The sequence below is a fragment of the Acinonyx jubatus genome, chromosome C1, assembly GCF_027475565.1.
Source record: "Acinonyx jubatus isolate Ajub_Pintada_27869175 chromosome C1, VMU_Ajub_asm_v1.0, whole genome shotgun sequence".
In the NCBI taxonomy this organism is placed as follows: domain Eukaryota; kingdom Metazoa; phylum Chordata; class Mammalia; order Carnivora; family Felidae; genus Acinonyx; species Acinonyx jubatus.
The window spans coordinates 156282000-156307248 of record NC_069381.1 but is presented as its reverse complement, the minus strand read 5'-3'; the positions used below and the strand labels follow the sequence as shown (position 1 = coordinate 156307248).

At 36.2% G+C, this 25249-nt stretch overlaps 1 protein-coding gene across 5 annotated transcripts in view; it reads right to left on the bottom strand.

The window, feature by feature from the left end:
• Positions 1-2596: 2596 nt before the first annotated feature.
• Positions 2597-25249, bottom strand: part of UBR3 (ubiquitin protein ligase E3 component n-recognin 3) — a 232181-nt gene continuing 209528 nt past the window's right edge. For all 5 annotated transcript variants that reach the window (XM_027055521.2, XM_027055522.2, XM_027055523.2 and 2 more), the window contains 4 exons: positions 11404-11583; positions 6227-6436; positions 5318-5457; positions 2597-5013 (listed from right to left, as the gene is read on the bottom strand). In XM_027055521.2, coding sequence (XP_026911322.1) covers positions 4896-5013; positions 5318-5457; positions 6227-6436; positions 11404-11583 — 648 coding nt within the window. In that variant the 3' untranslated portion in view covers positions 2597-4895. The remainder of the gene's footprint in view (positions 5014-5317; positions 5458-6226; positions 6437-11403; positions 11584-25249) is intronic.

Sequence of the window (25249 nt, the reverse complement as noted above, 5' to 3'; positions counted from 1 at the left end):
CTCCTGTGAACTCCCCAAGATACACGAGTCCACTGGTTCCCACAGCCTTCTGCCTAATGTGCTGATAACATCTATTTACTTGTAATTACATACTTAGTATTGTTTTCCACTAGATAGTAAGCAAACACCCCTTCTGCCTTGTTCAGTGTGGTATCCCCAGCATTTAGCTCAGTATCTGGCACATAGTAGCCACTTAATAAATATCCCTTGCTCTCCCTTACTTTACTGAATTCTGTCAAGTCTCCTCTGATACTATCCACTTCTGTCTCTACCACAGCTCACCTAGCTGAGCCAACCATCATGTCTTCACTCTTTGAATGGGTATCTAACAGGTCTTCCCACTCTGGATCTCTCTCCACAGTGCAGCCAGACTGATTTTTCTAAGACACAAATCTGATTATGTCACTCTACTGTCTGAAGCCCAAAAATGGCTTCCCATGCTCTCTGAAAAAAGTCTAAATCTCTTAGAAGGCTTATAAAAACAGTTTGTAATTTAGATTTTTTCATCTCTCAAAAGTACCTATGTTCGAGTCACAACGATTCCCTTTCAGGTCTGTAAGTATAAGTTCTCTTTCAACCTTGGATCCTTGCCAATGGCATCCCCTTCAACTGACTGAAACACTACTCCCCCCACCTCCACTTTCACCCAGGTATCTCCTACACAGTATTTGGGATCATCACAGACATCTGTATCCCCTGGAAGCCTCTTCATACTCCCAAGTCTGGTTTAGAGGTCCCTACAATAGTATCTTATACTCCACTTTCCTCCCTGCCAGCCTCCCCACCCCCAACACACAGCATTTGTAGCATTAATCACACAGAAAGCTATATGAGAAAAGGGGTTATCTGGCTTCTTTTCCATTGTATTTCCAGTATTCATCACTGCCTGTCACATAAGAGGAGCTCAATAAATATTTACTGAATGGATTCAAATGTTTCAACAGTAATTTGTCCTGATTCCAAATGAAAACTTTGAAAACTTGCATTAAATCTGCTCATTAAATCTTATCATGAATTCCAATCCTATACCCCTCAATTTACTTAGCATGGGCCCCACACTCATTCCAACCAGCACTCCTAATTCTCTTACCATCTGATACTGCACCCACCTAATTCCCAGTCTAACTTCTACCTTTAAGGTCCTGGACTGCTGATCTCAGGAGCTCTATAAAGTCATAGAACCTTTCTAATTGGGTCCATTAAAATGTTATGGCCTCTAACCCTATTGGGCTCTCAATATGACTTCTGTGGTGCTTCTCATTTCTAGCCTATTCTCTCCTAGCATATGTATGAATCACTTACCACTTAATCAAGCCCCCAGATACACTAGGCCTGCTCACTGTCAACAGATGATCCTGCTCCTCTGCCACAACTTAAGAGGGAATCAGATATGAATCCTCTTAGTTTGCTCCAGACTTTCTTCCCTTTCCCTTTGTCTCTTTTCCTTCCTCTTAACCTGAAGCCTTTATCTGTGCTCTTGACCCTACTTCTCTGGCTTGCTTTTGGGCTCTGCCGCATCAAGCTTGGCATTGCCACATTTTACATGGTAACTCTACATAAGGTCCCATTATGCCTTTTCATTGTGTTGCCTCAGCTGGAGTCACATTCACTCCACTGCTACTTGATTATGGCACAGCAGAATGGAAGATAATAGCTCTTCTGTATTTCATATGCCTCATTATCAAGGGAGCTTGAAGGGTCACAACGTAAGAAGTGATCCTGTTGCCATCCTTCTGCCCACTCCAGCTCATCCAGCCAGATCATAAAGGAAAAGAACGATGTGCTATAAATGGGACTGAGACAGTCACAAGTCTTCTGCTCTCCCACCAACCATCACATGTCATACATAACCCCCAGTAAATGTATCTCATCTTGGTGGTTTGATTCTAGAGCTTAAAACCCTGTTGTGATGTGTTTTGTTGTTGTTCAACATGCCCTTAAAGATAAGCCAACAACAGGAACTTGAGAGTCAGCCATTACAATTCCAGAGATGGGATAGACTCTTGTGTTGTATATCCTCTTATGCTGCTGTCACCTCTAAGTCTTCAAGTGTTTTCAAATCAGCATCTTTTCCAAGTCACAGAAATCAAATCAGTAAATATCCAAATACATAAAACAGAAAAAAAGATGTGTGAATACAAATGGATTCCTAGTTGATAACTGCCTGGTAAACTGCAGGGTGGGAGGGGTAGGGGTGAACACCGTCAATTCCAGCACAACCACAGATCACTCAAGATAAACACTCTCATAAAGCACTTCAGATTTCTGAAGTATAGCTGGAATTTTCAGAAAGCAGCAAGGACCACACAGTGTTCCTCAGATCTGCATATCCACTTCCTTCTCTCCTACTTCCAAAAACACACACACTTATACCAAGAGCTTTGTATTCATTTTAAGACAAAGACAGAAGAAACAGGAACTACCTATGTAAACAAAAGGTATTAAGGGAAAGCAAATCCTTTATATTTAACCCTACCTTAAAGCAACTATTAGTTATGTTATGCTTTGATCTTTTCCACTATGCTCACTTATATATATTATTGTCAATACCTTTGAAAAAAAGAAAAACATGTAAGAATTAAACATTTTAAGGACCTTTCACAAACCAAATGACAGTAGGTTTTTATTAACATATCTTACAATGTTGATTATTCCTAGTTTTGTAATCTCTGCTTAATTATAAAGATTGATTTAGCCTCTACAGTAATGTACTGTATTTAAATGATCATTCATACAAGATATCACACCAGTACATTTTTTTTTTTTGAATAATATACACACATCACTCTAGCTTGGACCTGTTATTTTTAAAAGTGGGTTTATAAATGGGACTTATAAAAGTTATGGGGGAAAAAATTAAAGTTCTAGTTTAGCAGCATGCATGTATGTAATTCAAGTACAATTTTCAACCAAGTGCTTTTTAAAAATTTACTGGTGACTAATTCACCAATATCAAAATAAACACTATCAAATACCCAAATTTTAATGTTAAGGCTAATATTTTCACTTCACATCCATATGCACAACCATAAAACATTCCATTTTAAATATGTAGTAATCAAAGTCGGAATACATTATACCATGTATATATAGCATCAGAGTTTCAAACTGTAGAATTATTCAAGTTCATGAATCCTGTAACAGTATTTACTAGAGATTTAAATTAGCATTTTGCTCTTCAACCACACTTACAAATGGTCTGGTATTCATAATGACCGATGCAAAAAATATGACAGGCTGAACTTATGATACAGTATTTAAAAAAGTAGCAATGTGTTGGAAAGGACAACTATTTAGTTAAACAGAATCAGTCTCATCTTTCAGAAAGTTATCTTAATATTTTGGAAATGTATATAAAAATAGCAAGCTATTTCCATGTATTTTACTGTAGAGCTATAGGTCATTTTTTGACATTTTGAACACATTTGAACATGTACTGTTCTGCTCTATTTTAATGCAAGACCATCATTTAATGTCCATTTTCACATTCTGTAATGTCATGTCATTTGATAATTTTTAGAACATAGATCTGACTTTATTTTTGTATTTTATCATTAGATGCTTTTTAGTTTTTTACATGTAAAAATGTAATTTTATATAACAAGCCATGGAAGTTCGAAGTACCAGGAACTGCTTGATAGCACTATATATTAAATAGTCATCAAATTACTAAATAATTTGGAAGAAAAATCTTGTTAGCAATATATAACATGCTTTTCTGTAATCTTCCTTCTCTATTTATAGAGTGGGTTTTAGCTCAATCATTCCCATTCTTACTGATTAAAACCCCGACAAACATAAATTGCTTTTCGCAGCAGCTTCTAAGAAGAATGCAGATGCGGCTCATTCATGAGGGTCATCACCACTGAGCCTCTTCTTTTCCTTTTGGGAAACCAAGCAGAAATAGCAGTGATTACGCTGCACAAATACAATATAGATGAACCTCTCGAGATGATAGGGAAATTCCAAAGCTAAGCTTCATTTGTGGGTAAGTCTGAGCATTTCCAATTCAATCATTTAAACAAAAACTTGGGTTGGTAATAAAAGGGGGGCATGCACAAAATCAAAATCTGCCATGTGTATGCTCTTAAAACTTTCGATTTTACACCAAAATCTATTTGTTAATACCTCAAGTAATTCATCCAACTGAAATGGCAAATTTTGATTTTTAACGACTCCCTCCCCCAACCACACATATGTCCCCCAAAATGTACTGTATTATATTAACAGCAGCTATCTACTTATTTTACAACTATTTCAATTATTTACCTGGGGAGAATATTTATGAAATTCCTGAGAATGAATTAAGTTTTCAGCAAAGCCTTAAACTTTTAACAGATTCCTCACAATAAGAAAAAATTTTAAAGTCCTACTATTAGACCAACTTTTACTATACAGTATTTCACATAAATCATGTTTTACATTTTTTTTTCTAGTTACATACAGCAAAAATCTCAAATCAACACAAGAATGGCAGAGGGAAAAGATGCACTGTGTTTAGCAGATGCAAATTAAAACACACAGATATAAAGAAGCAGTAAAACTTTAAATAAATCACACCCACTCTAAGTATCAATGAATAGCTGATATGCATTGCTGGGAGAATCATTTTTAAATGATTTTGTCAACAAGTTGTGCTTATTATTAATTGTGGACTTAAAAAAAAAAAGGACCATTAAAGAATGATTTAACTTATTTGTTATGTTCTCCAGATACTTAAAAAAAAGTTTATTATACCATTAATGTCATTACCAAGCACCTAATTTTGGAAAGGCTTCATAATATATGTTTTCTTTTTCTCTCTCAGCAAAAGCGTCAATCCCCAAAACTAAGGTAAAGCTTATTGTTGATAAATTCTTAATGAAAATGATATAATGCAATGCTGAGGTGGTGAATCACAGCCCATTGTAATGTGGACCCCATCTTTTATTGATGTGATCAAAAGTATGAGAAATCCACTGCTGCTCAAGAACTTTGTATCTTTCTTTACAAATGTAGAGAGGCTTGCCTCGCCTAGAATAAAAAGGGAAAAAAAGGCATTAAAAGTAATACAATACAGTGAAGATTTCACACACATTATTAAAAAATAGATTCTTTATGGTAAAAATCTCATATAGTAATCTGGTTTATTTCCTATTTCCTGAGCATATGGACGTGGAAAGTATCTCAAAAACTAGAAATAACTCTAAAGTAATGACTGTCAGAATTTCTTGATAGAAAACATATTTGTTATTACAATTACAAAGCCAGGAATGGTACATTGTTCTTACTGATCAAACCTCAATAAAACATTTAAATATATCCATGTGCATCTAACCTAAGATCCCGATCTTCTTCTCCGTGAGCATCCAAATACACAGAACCCCACAGGCAGAAGCGGTGGCCTCGAATGATGATAATCACCGATGCATTGATTAAAAGGAAAATCCCTGTTCCAGCACCACAGTTCTGAGAATGCTAAAAAATTAAAAATATATTAATGATCTTCATGATCAAATGGACCTTATAAGAAAATAAAGAATGCCTTAATCTTCTAAATAATACTGAAATATTTCTTAATTTTTTTAAAAGTTCACTGATCCATTTTCAGAGAGAGAGAGAGAGAGCGCGCGCGCGCGCACCCGAGCATACAGGGGAGGGGCAGAGAGAAAGGGAGAGAGAATCCCAAGCAGGTTCTGCACTGTCAGCACAGGAGCCCAAGGCAGGGCTCACGAATGGTGACATCATGACCTGAACTGAAGTCAGATGCATAATCTACTAAGCCACCAGGTGCCCCTACTTAAATTTTTAATAAGATTTCATCTAAGTTAAACTTATAATTTCATTCTTAACACTTGATTAATAATACATTAGGAGGAATTTGGGTAAGGATTATATGGGAAAGCAATTAAGAGCCAACTTAAATCTAACTCTGAGGCTAGCATCCACAACAGCAGGCTGGACTGTTGTTTCATTGTCCATCATTTAAGAGCATGAGCCATTAAAGGGCAATGGGAGTAGGGAGAGGAACTGGAATTGTACTTAAGAAAAGTATTACTCACTTGAATTTTTTTTAACCTTTCTACCAGATTAAAAAGAACAAACAAAAGAACAAAAATGAAATCCTTGCGTACTGAGCATTTAATTCAAAGAGTAGTTAAATATGAAGAGTTGGCTTCACCACATATACATTTCCATGTGACAGATTTTAGTTTTCATAAATTGTATATTATTTGCTATTACTTACCAATACACATTCACAATAACTCTGTTGCTTGCAGCAAAGTCCTTTCAGGCATACAAAAGTACCACAAACAAGGCAAACAGCAGGATCTTTAGGAACTTTGGTGCAGACACTACAGGTCTTTCTGTGGTAGTACTGAAAAATGGTGTTATAATTCTCAGGCAACTGGAGCAGGTGTGGTAATTTCCATCTTGACTCTTGGATAAGCAAGGCCTAAAATATCCAAAAATACTCATTAGTCCTTTGTATTTAAGTCACTAACAAAAAAAATTTTTTTTCAAAATACTGTACTTATTTTTTAAAGGCTTGTTTTGTTTTTTGTTTCAAGTTTTTACTTAAATTCTAATTAGTTAATATATAGGGTAATATTGGTTTCAGGAGAATTTAATGATTCATCACTTACATATAAAATACAGTGATCATCACAACAAGTGCCCTTCTTAATACCCATCACCCATTTAGCCCGTCCCCCACCCACTTCTCTCCATCAAGCCTCAGTTTGTTCTCTATAGTTAAGGGTCTCTCATTGTTTGCTTCCCTCTCTGTCTCTCTTCTTTTTCCTCTTCCCCTATGTTCATCTGTTTTGTTTCTCAATTTCCACATATGAGTGAAATCATATGGTATTTGTCTTTCTGACTTAAAGGCTTTTTTTTTTTTTATTAAAGAAAAAGCCTCTGTATGCATGTGGTATATCTTCTTTGTTAAAACTCTTCTCATTTTCATTTTACAAATGACTAAAACAGTGCTTCAACAATTACCAATCTCTACTTTCATATGTAGTTTCCAATTACAATATGATGTCAGTTTTTAGATTAAGCACATTGAAACCTGCTAATACTTTACAAGAAAAATATTCAACATAACTGAGAAAGCATGGAAAATATATCTAGATGTACTTGTTTTTATTTTTTTTAATTTTTTTTTTTTAACGTTTATTTATTTTTGAGACAGAGAGAGGCAAAGCATGAACGGGGGAGGGTCAGAGAGAGGGAGACACAGAATCTGAAATAGGCTCCAGGCTCTGAGCTGTCAGCACAGAGCCCGACGAGGGGCTCGAACTCACGGACCGCGAGATCATGACCTGGGCCGAAGTCAGCTGCTTAACCAACTGAGCCACCCAGGCGCCCTGATGTACTTGTTTTTAAATAGGCTTAATGCAACATTTTAAAAAGTTAAACATTTTTAAAACCCAAGTTTTGATCTTTCTCAGATAAACAAGTTATTGGCTTTTTTTTTTTTAAAAGGTAAGGTCATAGTTGTAACTTATTATTTCTACCTCGATACTGTATAATCTAGAATCTCCTTCTTAAAAGATGTAAAATCTACTCACACCACAAGCTGTTAAGGCCTTTTGTATCCATAAGTGCTGGGGCTTACAACTCTTTTCAAAAATTTTCTGCTCTAAGTACGAAAAAACCTGCCAAATTAAATTTCCCTGCATACTATACTTTATTCGTTATTTGCAGTTGTACAAAAATACTGGTGATAGCACTATTTTTTTTCTAGATGCCTCTCCATTAACACTTAAAATCGATAAAATGTAGTATGAATCTATTATCTCAAGAAACTGTATAGAAGGCAGGCAATTCATGTGGTGATCACTTCACATTACCTACAGCCATAATCCATCTAAATCAAAGCAGTACTTAAGCAGCCAGCTTGGCACTTATCAATAAGCTCATGGATAAAGTAGCCATGGAGGCAAGAATAAGGACAACATATGGGCTTACAATATGCTACTTGCCTGTATTCAGTGTCCAATCCCACAATGCAAAGATTGCATATTTTGTAATGGGTTGATTATATTACACTCTTCCATCAGTGGAAGGAATAGCCATTTGTCCTCACTAAACTTGATACTTATCTAGATTAGGTTGTAAATTACCCAGTAGCTCACACCACGTGGTCTTAAAGAATTCTCTTCAAACAGAGATATAAGGCCAATAGGTAGATGTCTATTGAATTAACTGATTGTAACATATATTCAAAAAATCTGAAAAAACTGCTGATCTTTAAATGATGAAGTTACTTTGCTGATCAATTTTTAGATGACACCAGCTGGAAGAAAATAACTATCAAATGGGGTATACGCTCCTACAGAATGAGGTATACAGCCTTAACCAGCAACCAGTATATATGGGTGATCATTTTCTCACAGATGAAATGCACCAATCTGGAAACCAGGGAGTGCAAAGTGGTTTTTGGCGTCTCTCATGATTACACCTAAGAATTCAGTTTTTTATTTCTGTTTCCCTGCTATTCTGAATTCCTGTGTGATTTTAGGACCATCCTAAGGAAGCTGTGTACTATCCTCCATCAGAGGATATAATAATATTTCTACCAAATTAGAAACTAAATGTCATCTGGCCATTTTAGGTTCCCCACATTACTAGGAGAAGAAAAGAATGGCTTAAAGCATTATCTGGAGGGACTGACCTTGACTATCAGGAGGAACTGAAATATTGCTATACAATTAGCAGCAGTATGTTTCGAAGTTAGAGATCTTCCACCCCCCCAACCCCCCCCCCCGCACCTGCCATGTCCCAAAACTGTTGCAATCAAACTGTCTGCCTATAACCAAAGAGTCTTAGTTGGTATAAAAAAATTAGAAGTAGTAATTCAGGCTATCTTTCAAGGGTAGTTTTGTTAGACTATTCAGCTCCAATCACTGTTTATCTTGTTCAAACTTAAAATTCCAGGTAAAGAAAATCTGGTTGATCTGGGTCAGGGTAAGGATTAGAGACAGAACAGAATGGAATAGGAACAAGCACAGGGATGCAGGTCAGATATAAGTACATTCAAATAACTGGTAAAAATTCAATTTAAGTAGAAATAAATAAATGACTACTATTCTGGCTCTAAAACAAATCATTATCACTCAATTTTACAAAAAAGATTAATTATTTTTAAATGATGCTTTTTTTTTTTTTTTTTTTAAGTAGGCTCCATGCCCAGCATGGAGCCCAACACAGGGCTCAAACTCATGATCCTGAGATCAAAACCTGAGCTGAGATCAAGAGCTGGATGCCTAACTGACTGAGCCACCCAGGTGGCCCTAGATGATAAATTCTTATTATCCATCAATATCCATACCAATAATCATATATCCAACATGTAAGCTTGCTATTATGCAGTCAAATGAGTGAATTTTTATCTATTGCTTAACTCATGACTCCTATGAAGACACAAATTTTTTTTTTTTAACATTTATTTATTTTTGAGACAGAGAGAGACAGAGCATGAACAGGGGAGGGTCAGAGAGAGGGAGACACAGAATCTGAAACAGGCTCCAGGCTCTGAGCTGTCAGCACAGAGCCCGACGCGGGGCTCGAACTCACAGCCCTCACGGACCGCGAGATCATGACCTGAGCCGAAGTCGGCCGCTTAACCGACTGAGCCACCCAGGCGCCCCATGAAGACACAAAATTTTAAGTACACACTTATCACTTTCTCCTGTCCTGGTTCTACAGTTATACCCATCTCTTACCCCTAGTCATTCCTTATAGGTTTTGAGACATCAATATGTAACTTCAGATTCTAGCTATAATCTATAAATAAATTACTACATAGGACAAAATTTTTACACATAATATACAAGGTTCAAGAAATTCTCTTTCCTTTTAAAAAAAGAGCATATTATCTCCTTGAGGATTTCAACAAAAAACAAAATGAACAAAAGCAGAGATATTTTTTATTTATGCTTACCTTGCCTTTATTATTCAGTGTTTTAAAATTTAAGTCTAGTCTGACACCTCCCTCTAAAATACTCATTTTCTGTCCCTTGATGTTAAAATTCTCATTTTCCCTGAAACATAGCCCTTCTTTCATCAGTTCTATTTCTACCAATGATATCATCCTACAAGTTAACTGTTCCACAAATATTTATTAGGTGACTAGTCTGCATCAGGTACTTTCTAAGAGCTAGGAATTCAAGGATAAATAAGGAACAATTTTTGCTTTTGGAGCCCCCATTCAGACATATTAAACAAACATAAGTGATAAATATGGCAACTGTTAGTGACCACGGCAAAAGTACTGTCATACAGCACAACAGAGAGAGGGGATTAGAACTGAAGAGGAAGATGGGTTATCAGAAAAAGCTTTATAGAAGAGGTATGTGTATCTTAGCAAAACCTTAATGGGTGATTAATTCAACATGAGAAGGGTAGGAAAACTGCTTTAGATAAGAGCAACAGCAATAAGCAATAACACAGATGTTTAAAAATATACAGCACACTTAAGAAACATTCTTCTGTGGTCTGAGCAAGGTGGTAGCAGGGGAGTGATATAGAATGAGGTCAGAAAGGCAAGCAAGATGGTGAAAATTCTTGAATGTCATGCAAAGACTTCCTATCTTCCTCTGGCTAATGGGGCAGCATCAATGGTGCTTTAAGCAAGACCACGTTTCTATCAGATCTATGTCTCCTAGCTACTACTCTTCTGATGATTTGAGTTCCAAGGTCTTAAAGTCAAGTACATCTGGTCATCAAGCCCTATATATTTTTTCTAAAATGTCTCTTGCATTGGTTACATTCTAATTTCTACTATGCCAGATTTTCTACTATCTAATTTCTACTATAAGACCAGATTTTCTTCACCACCTAAACAATCCCTGACTTTCCTGTCTCCTTCAATTTACCTACTAAAAAAACCTCCCAAATTACCTCCCTAATACACTAATTCCAGTTCTCAAAAACTGTAGTTCTACCTATAGAAGAAAGTCTGAGCACCAAACCATGGCATTCACAGCCACCTCCCACTGCCCCCACTCTATCTTTCCAATTACCTCATCTCCAAAACAAAATTTTTTACCAGCCAAGCTGGCAGCATAGGCAAATTGTAAAGTTAAAACAAGGCCTTTTAAATCTGCTAGTCCAGACCTTTGACTTTTAGGTGACAGTTCTCTTTCCAGTAAGCTTACAAGTTCCTTGCCTATCTTAAAATTGCTTTGTATCTTCCAAGTCTAGTACTATCATAATTTAATGCATTCAATAAAAATTTGATGACATAAAACAAACTAAAAGTAATATATTAATAACTTAGGTTTGTTCACTGAAATATTTCTGCTTTTATACTCATTATATAAGCAAAACCATTTTTTTCAACATCAGTTTATTAACAAATGCTGCCAAGAACAGATGATCTGAAATTTTTAATTATTCATTATTGTTTTTACATACCTTTCCTTGTTCCGCATGTCTTTCAGTAAATGAATTTATTTCAAAACACCACTGAGATATAATATCAAATGCTGGAACTGGCCAATCCAGACAGGAGGCACTGATGAATGGATGTTCTGTTTGGTAAAACGTTGGCAGAAGTCCCAGGCAGCTGGAAAGAACTGAAAATTCTTCTTCTTCCTTTTAGACATGAAACAGGAAATTCTCAAGACATTTCATCAAGAACATTCATTTCTCATTAAAGATATTTTAAGTGTCATCCTTATCAACTGCTTTCGGACAGTAAAAAAATTTTCTTAACATTCAACTAAAGAAAAATGAAGGGAGTAGGAGGAGCAAAGGAGAGAATAGGTTTCTAGCTTTATATTCAAATATCCCCGGTATTTCTCTTTGAAATTCAAATCTTAAACTGCCATACCATCTGTGTCTTCTATGTATTTATTTTTTAAATAGTGTTGTCACATTTCTGATGAATACAGTCTATAGAACCTAGCTACTCTGTGAGAGCAAATGTTTTTGGGGCAAAGGGAAAGTGGCTTTTGATTAAAAACACACAGGCTGTCAGTGTGGATGAACAGTAAAAACATGGAATGCACGAGACATAGTGCAAAATAATTTGCCTGGACCCTGAATGAGTGTAAAACAGTTTTTATTTACTCTTTTATTTAAAAATTTTTTAAATGTTGATTTATCTTTGAGAGAGAGAGAGAGAGAGAGAGAGCGAGAGAGAGGGGAGGAGGGACAGAGGGGGAGAGGGAGACACAGAATCTGAGCTGTCAGAACAGAAGCCGATGCAGGGCTCAAACTCACAAGCCAGGAGATCATGACCTGAGCTGAAGTTGAACGCTCAACCAAATGAGCCACCCAGGCACCCCCAACAAGGTCAGTTTTTAAAAGAGGGTGGAGTTTTTAAAAGCTTGAGAGATCTAAGTGCCAGCTAAGCTGAAGCTCTACTCTGTAATAAAAGAACCAAAGAATTCAGTGAGCCAAGGACACATATCCTGATTTTGAAAAGAATTTGTTAGTCTTATAAACACCAAAATACACCCTCCAATCCTTCTCTAACTAAAAGACCATTTAGGAGACTCATACGTTTACTTTCCCCTGTCCACTGGATCAGTTCCTATCATCCTCCAAATTCCAGGTCACCTGGGAATCCTTTCCCGACCAAACTTAATGACAACTTAGGTTACTCAGCTCCATTCAGATGAAGTTAATCCTTCCATACCTTGTAAACACTTCTCATGTTTACATTTTCTATTAATTAATTAATTTAAAAATAAATCAGCATTTCCTATAAGACTGTGGGAGTAGTCCCTGGGGATAGGGGCTGTGTACCTCCAGCGCTTGGCACATAGTAGACATTCAACACACATCTGTTTGTAAAACTGAACTCATTATGTAGATTAAGCACAAAATTCTAAAATGTACAACAAAGAAAAATAAAGATAAAAAAGCAAAATGATACACAGGCTGAAAAAGATGTTAATGTTTAAAATCTCTAGAAATGAGGCTGCAAATCCTCCATTTACATAGCTACACAAGGCATCTTAAAAAACAACTTTATTGAGGTGTAGTTTATATACCATAAAATCCATCCACTTTAAGTGTATTTTGATGAATTCTGGCAAGTGTAGCCAAGTAACCACTACTACAATAAAACTTTGGAACAATTCCATCCCCTCCAAGTTTCCTTGTGCCTGTATGCCTTCAATTCCAGCCATTACTCCTGGCCCCAAGAAACCACTAATCCTGCTTGCTGTCATTATAGTTTTGGCTTTAAAAAAGTTTTTCATATAGATAGGCTCAAACAGTGTGTGTATATATGTGTATGTGTGTGTGTATATGTGTATGTGTGTGTGTGTGTAGATAGATAGATAGAGAAATCTTTTGTGCCTGGCCTCTTTCAGTTAGCAAAATATTTTGAGATTCATTCATGTTATTCTATCAGCAGCCCATTCCTTTTTACTGCTGAGTAGTATTCCACTGCATGGATATTACCACATTTTGTTGATGTATTCACTAGCTGATGAATTCTGGCTTGTTTCAGTTTTTGACTACACAAATCAAGCTGTTATAAACATTTATGTAAAAGTCTTTATGTGAATATATGTTCTCATTTCTTTTGGTAGATACTCAGGATAGGAGAATTGTTTGGTTGTCCAAACATAGTAAGTCCATGCTCAGCTTTTTAAAGAAACTGCCACATTTTTTTCAAATTTGATTATAACATTTTGTATTCCCACCAGCAATGAGTGAGAGCTGCAGATACTCCAAATCCTTACCAACACTTGTAACATTAATTTGTACTCTTCTCATCAACAATGATGGCGAACACCTTTTTACTTACTTGTAGGTCTTTTATATATATTAAAAAATTTTTAATGTTTACTTATTTTGGGGAGGGGGGAGGAGAGAGAGAGAAAGAGAAAGGAATGGAGGGAGGGTGGGAGGGAGAGGCAGAAGAGAGAGAGACAAAGAACTCAAAGTGGGCTCCAAGATCCATGCTGTCAGCACAGAGCCTGAAGCAGGGCTTGAACTGTGAGATCATGACCTGAGCCGATGTCGGATGCTTAACCAACTGAACCACCCAGGCGCCTCTCTTTCACACATATCATTCCTATGAAAAGTGCCTATACAAATTTTATGCCCACTGTGTGGTTTTTGTTTTAATTATTGACTTACAAGAGTTCTTAAAATATTCTGCATTCTGGATACAAGTCCTTCCTCCATATATTTTTTTAATTGAGATGTAATTTGTATTCCATAAAATTCACCCTCTTAACATGCACAGTTTAGTACATTCACAGAATTGTGCAACCATCACAAGCTAATTCCAGAATATTTTCATCGCTCTATTGTAAATGGAATTATTTCTTTAAAAAAAAATTTTTTTTTAACATTTATTTATTTTTGAGACAGAGAGAGACAGAGCATGAACGGTGAAGGGTCAGAGAGAGAGGGAGACACAGAATCCGAAACAGGCTCCAGGCCCTGAGCTGTCAGCACAGAGCCCGACGTGGAGCTTGAACTCACAGACCGCGAGATCATGACCTGAGCTGATTAACCGACTGAGCCACCCAGGCACCCTGGAATTATTTCTTAAATTTCATTTTTGGATTGCTCACTGCCAGTGCAAATAAATTAGATGTGGTTTGTTTTTTTGTTTTTTTGTTTTTTTTATGGTACATAGATCATGTATCCTATAAGAACTCTGCTGAACTCAATGATTTGCTTTAATAGTTTTTTGGAGATTCCTTATAATTTGCCCACATAAAAGATTATCTAATTTGAAAACAGACATTATTTTACCTCTTCCTTTCCAATCCAGATGCCTTTTATTTCTTTTTCTTGCCTAACTGCTCTTCCCAGAACCTCTAATTCAATACTAAAAAGAAGTGATGAGGGCAGCCATCCTGGTCTTGTTCCTGATCTTCAGGAGAAAGTTTCCTATCTTTCATTATTAATTATGATGTTAGCTATGCATTTTTCATACATTTCTTTTATTAGGCTGAAAAAAATTGCTTTCTGTTGTTTTTTTAGTGTTTTTACCATGAACAGGAATTGAATTTCGTCCAAAAAAATTTTTGACTACTGAGATGATAATATGCTTTTTGAAAATCTCTTTTATTGATATGGTGAATTAAATTAAATTAAATGATTTTTGTTGTTGAACCAACTATGCATTCCTAGAATAAACCCACTTGGCCATGATGTATTATCCTCTTCTACTGCTAATATTTTGTCAAGGCTTTTGCTTTATGTTCATGAAAGATGTGGGTTTGTAGTTTTCTCACGATGCCTGATTTGGGTGTCAGGGTAAAATTGGTCGATTAAAATGAATTTGGACTGTTTCTTCTTCCTCTGTTTTCTGAAAGAGTTTATATGTATCAATGGAATTTCTTCTTTAAATGTTTGATAGGATTCACCATGATGTTATCTTTGTTGGTATAAAGTTGTTGACTTTTCTTTTTTGGAAGGATAATAATTATAGAGGTTTAATAGCTAAATCAACTTTCTTACTTTATACAGATCTAGTTAAGACTTTCTATTTCTTCTTGAGTCAGTTTTAGTAAGTTTTATTTTTCAAGGAATTTGTCCATTTAATCTACATTATCAAATTTATTGGCAAATGTTATTCATAATATTCTCTTACAGTTTTGTAGGGATGTTTCCTCCTTCATTCCTGATATTGGTAATTTGTACCTTCTTTTCTTTTTCTTATCGATCTGGTGAGGAGTCTGGCTCCTGGTTCAAATTCTACGTGTGATTTTTTCAGACCTAACTATAGGCAATTTATAAAGGTTTTACTTCGCAGGCTTCATGGATGAAAACTGCCCTCCCTACATCAGATCCAGTACACAGCCAAAATGCACTGCAGTCTCTGAAGGAATTTCTAGTCAAGTTCTCAGCCCCCTACCCCCATCCTGTCACACTCTTTCATATATTTACATTCCCAGCCCTGGTACCTTTATTCCTAGGCTTCTTTACCTGAGGCCTTGAGAAGGAGTGTCTTCTACTCTTATCCTTGTCTCCCCAACCCCTTCTCTATCTCAGAGTCCATAACACTGCCAGAGCTTTTAGTTCAGGGCTTTTGGGGCTCCTTCAACAGATCCCCATATCTGTGCTGATTCACCTGATCCTCCACTGTTGTACCATTTCATTCCATAAGGGTAAATGGAACAGAAGGAACTGGCACTTCTTCTGGTCTTAGCCTCCTGCTTCACAGTAAGTGACTGAAGACCTAATTCTCTCACTTTTGGCTTGTGACTGACTTTCATCAGCTACTCTGACACCCAGCAGCTCAATTCTCTTTCTCCCAGCTCAGCTGAGCTCCTAACATTTTAGGTTTATCCATTTTACTGATCTTTACAAAAAAACAGACTTTCGACTCACTGAATTTCTCTACTGTCTCTTCATTATTCCTTCATTGATTTCTGCTCTAATTTTTGTAATTTCCTTTCTTTTAATTGCTCGGGGTCTAATTTGAAACTAGAAGCTTCATAAAGTAGAAATTTAGAGAAATGACTTGAGAAGTTTCTTCAATTTTTTAAATGTTTATTTACTTACTTTTTTGTGTGGGGGCAGGGGCAGAGGCAGAAGGAGAGAGGATCTCAAGCAGGCTTGGTGCTATCAGTGCAGAGCCCCATGCAGGGCTTGACCTCATGACCTGAGATCTGAGCTGAAATCAAGACTAGGACATTTAACTGACTGAGCTATCTAGGTGCCCCTAGAACTTTCTTCTTTTTAAATATAAGCATTTGAAGCTGTATCTCTCCAAGGACTACTTTAGCAGCATCCCACTTTTTTGCTATGCTGTGTTTTCATTTTCACTCAGTTTAAGTGTTTTCTAATTTCCTTGGAATTTCTGACCTAATGTAAGTTATTTAAAAGTATGTTGCTTAATTCCCACACATTTGGGGATTTCCATATTTTTTGTTATTGATTTCTAATTTAATTCCTGTGTGGCAGAAATGTGTTGCATGATTTCAGTTCTTCTGAATTTATTGATACTTGCATTATGGCTTGGCATATGGTATATTCTGGTGAATATTTCATGTACACTAGTAAAAAATACGCATTCTATTATTGTTTGGTGAAGTATTCTACAGATGTCATTATACCAAGTTGATTGATAGTATTATTCAGATAACATTTATACTATTTGGTTATCTGTCTACTTGTTATTGACTAGTAAGAAAGAACCCTGAAATCTCTAGTTGTAATTGTAGATTTGTCTGTTTTTTCTTTCAATTCTGTCAATTTCTGCATACGTAATTTGGAGTTTTGTTGTTTTGTGCATATATATTTATAAATGATTTATCTTCCTGCTGTATTGAGAGAAGACAGTTATTTCTAATGTAAGGCACAAAAATAACCTGAGAAAAAGGGAACTACCAATGGTAGAAAAATAGCAACATTTTCATCTTTGTGACAGGAAATCCAACAACCAATAAAAATTAACAAAGATTTACATAAATGTATTTCTTTTCTCCTGGGATTCCTAGGCTACTTCATGATTACTTGGCCTGTATTTTATGAAGCAGATACTGAGTCCAAATGCAGTTCACTGAAATGAAAGAATCATAGCTGAGGAAAAATTTATGAAAGAAATAAAAAATGAAAGAAAAGTTTCCCATTCAACTTAAACAAAACAGAGTGGCAGATTATTCTAAACAAAGAAAAGTCATGAGATACTTTTTTCAAGATCAGACAGTAAATTATCTTTTTAATTTTTTCATTCTCTAATTATTTTCAAAAGAAGTGCTATATAACAAGTAAATTGGAGTAAAAGAAAATGGCTCCTAAATATGGAACATGCTCAACCTTAGGAGGAATGCTAATAAAAACTACACTGAGATATATTTTACCTAGACAAAAGATCTAGAGGCAAAAATCAAACAGTGTGATAATACACTAAGTAGATACAAGTACAGTATAGGGAAACTCTCATACATTACTGTCAACATAATTGGTACAACTTCAATGAAGGGTAGTTTGGTAACAACCATCATAACTACAAGTGCATGTAAGGGCTGCCACAGCAAATCACTTCAAAGAATTTATCCTACAAATACAATAAAAAAAAACATGCAAAATAACTTGCATATACTATTATTCATTGTTGTATCATTTACAAAGAGCAAAGGACTAGAAATAACCCAAATATTTATTAATGGAGAACTGATTAAATAAATCCTGGTACCTCATACAATGAAATATTCTGAATCTGTAAAACAAAATGAGGAAGATCTTCATATATTGAATATGAAATGATCTCTAAGGACCCTAAATAGCCAAAGCCCATCTTGAAAAGGAAAAGCAAAGCTGGAGGCATCACAATTCTGGACTTCAAGTTATATTACAAAGCTGTAGTCACCAAAACAGTATGGTACTGGCACAAAAATAGACACAGAAATTAATGGAACAGAATAGAAAACCCAGAAATATATGGTCAGAATAGAAACAGAATAGAAAACCCACAACTATATGGTCAACTAATCTTCAACAAAGCAGGAAAGAATAACAAATGGACAAAAAGTCTCCTCAACCAGTGGTGTTGGGAAAATTGGACAGCAACATGCAGAAGAATGAAACTGGATCACTTTCTTATACCATACACAAAAATAAATACAAAATGGATGAAAGATCTAAATGTGTGACAGGAAACCATCAAAATCCTACAGGAGAACACAGGCAGTAACCTCTTAGGCATCAGGTGTAGCAACTTCTAACTAGACACGTTTCCAGAGGCAAGGGAAACAAAAGCAAACATGAACTACTGAGACTTCATCAAGACAAAACACCTTCTGCACAGTGAAGGAAATAACAAAACTAAAAAGTAATCTATGGAATGGGAGAAGATATTTACAAACAACATTATCTGATAAAGGGTCAGTATCCAAAATCTATAAAGAACTTATCAAACTCAACAGCCAAAAAACAAATAATCCAGTTAAGAAATGGGCAGAAGACATGGATAGACACTTGTTCAAAGAAGGCATACAGATGGTTAACAGACATATGAAACATCACTCATCATCAGAGAAATACAAATCAAAACCACAGTGAGATACCACCTCACACCTGTCAGAATGGCTTAAACTAACAACACAGGAACAACAGATATTAGCAACGATGCGGAAAAAGGGGAGCCCCCTTACACTGTTGGTGGGAATGCAAACTGGTGCAGCCACTCTGGAAAACAGTATGGAGGCTCCTCAGAAAGTTAAAAATAGAACTACCCTATGACCCAGCAATTGCACTACTAGGTATTTACCCCAAAGGATACAAAAATACTGACTTGAAGGGGCACATGCACCCCAATGTTTAGAGCAGCATTATCAACAACAGCCAAATTATAAAAGCAGCTCAAGTGCCCATTGATAGATGAATGGATAAAGATGTGGTATATATGTACAATGAAGTATTACTCAGCCATCAAAATGAATGAAACCTTGCCATTTGCAATGACATCTATGAAGCTAGAATGTATTATGCTAAGCGAAATAAGTTAAGCGGAGTAAGACAAATACCATATGCTGTATGATTTCACTCACATGTGGATTTTAAGAAACAAAACAAATGAGCAAAGGGGAAAAAATTGTTTGAGAGAACAAATTGATGGTTATCAGAGGGGAAGTGGGTGGGGAGATGGGTCAAATACACGATGGGGATTAAGGAGTGCACTTTCTGTGACGAACACCAGGTGTTGTATGATAGCGCTTAAATCACTATATTGTACATCTGAAACTAGTATTATACTGTATGGTAACTAACTGGAATTTAAATAAAAACTTTTTAAAAAAAGAAACTGTACTTTTGAATTTTGAAAACTATGAATACAGTACCTGTTCAAAAAATATGTATTTTTTTCTGCAAACATAATTATTGCAGAATGTTTATAATATTTAAACACTAGAAAGTATGAAAAGATATCATTAAAAAAAACCAAAACTTTCAACCATCTCTGTTCCCTTTCGATACAAATCTCAAACTCACAATCCCAACTCCTAGGTAAGAACTGACCATAATTTTTTTTTAAATGTTTTATTTATTTTTGAGACAGAGACAGAGCATGAGCAGGCGAGAGGCAGAGAGAGAGGGAGACACAGAATCTAAAGCAGGCTCCAGGCTCTGAGCTGTCAGCACAAAGCCCGATGCGGGGCTCGAACTCACAAACCGTGAGATCATGACCTGAGCCGAAGTCGGATGCTTAACCGACTGAGCCATCTAGGTGCCCCAGAACTGACCATAATTTTTTAATGTATTTTTCCAGAGTGTGTGTGTGTGTGTGTGTGTGTGTGTGTGTGCGTGTGTGTATATAAACCACTATTTTTCCCCCACTGAATTTAATATAAGCATACCTTGCCTTTGTTTACTTAAAATATTTTTGAGATTTTTCCATATTAATACATAGAAAACTTTCTATTCTTTTCTTTAAAAAATTGTTTTTAATGTTTATTTATTTTTTGCAGGAGAGAGAGAGAGACAGAGCATGAGTGCCAGAAGGGCAGAGAGAGAGAGAGGGAGACCAGGATCTGAAGCAGGCTCCAGGCTCTGAGCTGCCAGCACAGAGCCTGACATGGGGCTCAAACTCATGGACTGCGAGACCATGACCTGAGCCGAAGTCGGATGCTCAACCAACTGAGCCACCCAGGTGCCCTCTATTCTCTTCTGAAGAGTATTCCATTGTATGAAAAAAACCACAATTTATTTAACAAGCTTCTCATTGATGGACACTTCAGATGTTTTCAATTTTTTTTTTGCTATTTCCATGTCTATTCAGCTATCAATAAATTGATCATCCTATTATTGTACTAAAAGAGACACCTATAGATGAAGTATTCACAATTGTATTGAGATTCAAAGAGAGTACAACATGCAATATTTTAACAGTTTTTATAGACTGAATACTAGAAGAAAACTGAGTGCTTCAAAAAAAGTTTTGTGTAGCAAGCAGTAGCACAGTTCAGACGGTAATAGTTCAGATTTGGCATGCAGACTGACTGTGTTCAAATCCTGGCTGCTTTAAATACTAGCTGTGAGTCTTGAGCAGATTATTCAGCTCTGGGCCTGTTTACTTGTCTGTAAAGTGAGGACTATAACAGCCATCTCAGAATTGTTGTGGAACTTAAATGAATTCAAACGCAAAGCACTTAACAGTGCTTAGCATGTAGTCAGTATACAGTAAATGCTAGCTATCAATATAAATATTCATGGCAAAACTATTGTTTGACAGAAGAGAGAAAAAAGAATTAAAGGAGATATATTAGAGCACTGATTTTCAAATGTTGGGATGGTGGTGATAATCAAGGTCCCCTAGAAGAGTCTGATAACCATTTTCTTCTAAGAAAAATACACATACACAAACATTTTACAGGTAATGCTATGGAATTCAAAAATTACCTGAAGTCCCTCTGTAAGAATTCCGGAGTTAGAGGATAAATAAGAGAGGCTGCATTTAAGTAGGGGAAAATATAGGAGAACCATATAGTTTACTATAATTAGCCCTCTCATGGTAGTAGAAATAGTGTTAGGTTAAGACATTTAACCAAATTAGGAAGTCTAAAGATTACTGTGGAGGCAGAATGTTGTGCTGGAATACGTACTAGGTACCATTCTTGATGAATTCCCATGCTTACCAAAATGTTAAAAAAATTTTTTTAAATGTCTTGTGAAACTCAAGAGTCTACTGTCTATTACAAATAATCATAGAATTTATTAGCAAGGTGGATAAATGTAGATGATTAATGTTCAAAAATCCAGTTGGATTTCTACACCTTAGCAACATACTAGAAAATATAATTTTAAATAATTCCATTTATAATAATAATAAAAAAGAAACAAACAAAAAGAAATGCACAGGAAACTTTAAAAGAAGTCTCTTAGGATAGGGTACAAAAAAGGATGCTGCCTCCTTTCTTGATAAAAACCCTCAAGAAAGTAGGGATAGAAGGAGCATACCTCAAGATCATAAAAGTCATATATGAATGAACCAACACTAACATCATCCTCAGTGGGGAAAAACTAAGAGCTTTCCCCCTAAGGTCAGGGACAAGACAGGGATGTCCACTCTCGCCACTGTTATTCAACATAGTATTGGAAGTCTTAGCCTCCGCAATCAGACAACACAAAGAAATAAAAGGCATCCAGATCGGCCAGGAGGAGGTCAAACTTTCACTCTTCGCAAATGACATGATACTCTATATAGAAAACCCAAAAGATTCCACCAAAAAATTGCTAGCATTGATTCATGAATTCAGCAAAGCTGCAGGATATAAAATCAATGCACAGAAATCGGTTGCATTCCTAAACACCAACAATGAAGCGACAGAAAGGGAAATCAAGGAATCGATCCCATTTACAGTTGCACCAAAAACCATAAAACACCTAGGAATAAATCTAACCAAAGAGGTGAAAAATCTATACACTGAAAACTACAGAAAGCTTATGAAAGAAACTGAAGAAGACACAAAAAAATGGAAAAAGATTCCATGCTCCTGGATAGGAAGAACAAATATCGTTAAAATGTTGATACTACCCAAAACAATCTACATATTCAATGCAATCCCTGTCAAAATAACACCAGCATTCTTCACAGAGCTAGAACAAATAATCCTAAACTTTGTATAGAACCAGAAAAGACCCCCGAATAGCCAAAGCAATCTTGAAAAAGAAAACCAAAGCAGGAGGCATCACAATCCTGGACTTCAAGCTATACTACAAAGCTGTAATCATCAAGATAGTATGGTACTGGCACAAGAGCAGACACTCAGATCAATGGAACAGAATAGAGAACCCAGAAATGGACCCACAAACATATGGCCAACTAATCTTTGATGAAGCAGGAAAGAATATCCAATGGAATAAAGACAGTCTCTTCAGCAACTGGTGCTGGGAAAACTGGACAGCGACATGCAGAAGAATGAACCTGGACCACTTTCTTACACCACACACAAAAATAAACTCAAAATGGGTGAAAGGCACAAATGTAAGACAGGAAGCCATCAAAATCCTCCAGGAGAAAGCAGGCAAAAACCTCTTTGTCCTTGGCCACAGCAACTTCTTACTCAACACATCTCCAGAGGCAAGGGAAAGAAAAGCAAAAATGAAATACTGGGACCTCATCAAAATAAAAAGCTTCTGCACAGCGAAGGAAACAATCAGCAAAACTAAAAGGCAACTGACAGAATGGGAGAAGATGTTTGCAAATGACACAGATAAAGGGTTAGTATCCAAAAATCTATAAAGAACTTATCAAACTCAACATCCAAAAAACAAATAATCCAGGGAAGAAATGGGCAAAAGACATGAATAGACACATCTCCAAAGAAGACATCCAGATGGTCAACTGACACATGAAAAAATGCTCAACATCACTCATCATCAGGGAAATACAAATCAAAACCACAATGAGATACCACCTCACACCTGTCAGAATGGCTAATATTAACAACTCAGGCAACAACAGATGTTGGTGAGGATGCGGAGAAAGAGGATCTCTTTTGCATTGTTGGTGAGAATGCAAGCTGATGCAGCCACTCTGGAAAAGAGTATGGAGGTTCCTCAAAAAACTAAAAACAGAACTACCCTATGACCCAGCAATTGCACTACTAGGCATTTATCCAAGGGATATATATGCACTGTTTCGAAGGGAAACATGCACCCCCATGTTTATAGCAGCACTATCAACAATAGCCAAAGTATGGAAAGAGCCCAAATGTCCATCGATGGATGAATGGATAAAGAAGATGTGGTATATATATACAACGGAGTATTACTCGGCAAATCAAAAAGAACGAAATCTTGCCATTTGAAACTACGTGGATGAACTGGAGGGTATTATGCTAAATGAAATTAGTCAGAGAAAGACAAAAATCATACGACTTCACTCATATGAGGACTTTAAGAGACAAAACAGATGAACATAAGGGAAGGGAAACAAAAATAATATAAAAACAGGGAGGGGGACAAAACAGAAGAGACTCATAAATATGGAGAACAAACTGAGGGTTACTGGAGGGGTTGTGGGAAGGGGCATGGGCTAAATGGGTAAGGGGCACTAAGGAATCTACTCCTGAAATCATTGTTGCACTATATGCTAATTTGGATGTAAATTTAAAAAAAAATGACTTAAAAAAAAAGGATGCTGCCTGTTACATCCACTGTTCAAAATACTCACTAGACATGTATTAAGACAATAATAGAAAAATAAATATTTGAAGGAAAGAGACAACATTCTCATTATTTTCAGATGATATGATAATTACATAAAGCACCTAAAAGAATCAACAGGCAAACTATTCAAATTAGTAAGAGTTCAGCAAGTGACCAGTTACAAGAACACACCAAAATTAATAGTATTATTCTATACCAGCAAGAAGTAATCAGAGTGTCACAGAAATAACACATCATTTAGAAAGAAACTAAAACCATAAAGCCTTTTGGGTTCACTTTATGAAGAATGTTCCAGACTTTAGATGACAATTTTAGGAGTGCCTGGGTAGCTCAGTTGGTTGAGCATCTGACTTCAGCTCAAGTCATGATCTTGCAGTTTATGAGTTCAAGCCTCACATCAGTCTCACTCCTTTCAGCACAGAGCCTGCTTCGGATCCTCTGTCCCCCTCTCTCTCTCTGCCCCTCCCCCACTTGTGCTCTCTCGCCTCTCTCTCTCTCTTTCTCTCTCTCTCTCAGAAATAAAGTAAACATAAAAAAGATGACAATTTAAAAATTCTATGAAAATTAAAAGAAGCCCTGAATGGACATATAAACTATGCTCAATGTCTTAAAACTACATGTTCAAAGCAATTCTCATCTAACATCTTGTAGGCTATTGGAAGAAAATTGACAAATTGATTATAAAAGTATTTGTGAGAATAAATATATCGCTAACCAAAAAAATTAAATGAAAGTGACACAAAGAAAAAAATGTGAAATCTACTAAAGTTAGATTACACAGATGACAGAAATCTAAACAAAAAGAGAACTTCTACCTAAAGTTGTAATCTAACTTTTCTCACTTCAGTTGAATATATCCATATCCAACCCCTCAACTTGAATATATGCAAAATTCTTTCACTCAGGTCCCAGAGACTTGTTCCATACTTCCTCCTTCTATTAACTATACCAGAAAGGTTCAAGTCTCAGAGGCCCAAAACCCAAGTACAGTGTGGCTCTCTCTTCTCCCTTGACTCCCACATGTTCAACTAGCTGTCAAATCTTGACTATTCCACCTCTGTAATCTTTAATTGCTCCCTATTCTCTTCTATTTCTATTATGTCATTCCCCAACTAGCTTTTCTGTTCCCAGGCCCCCCATTCCTCACACTCTCAAATCTGTCTAA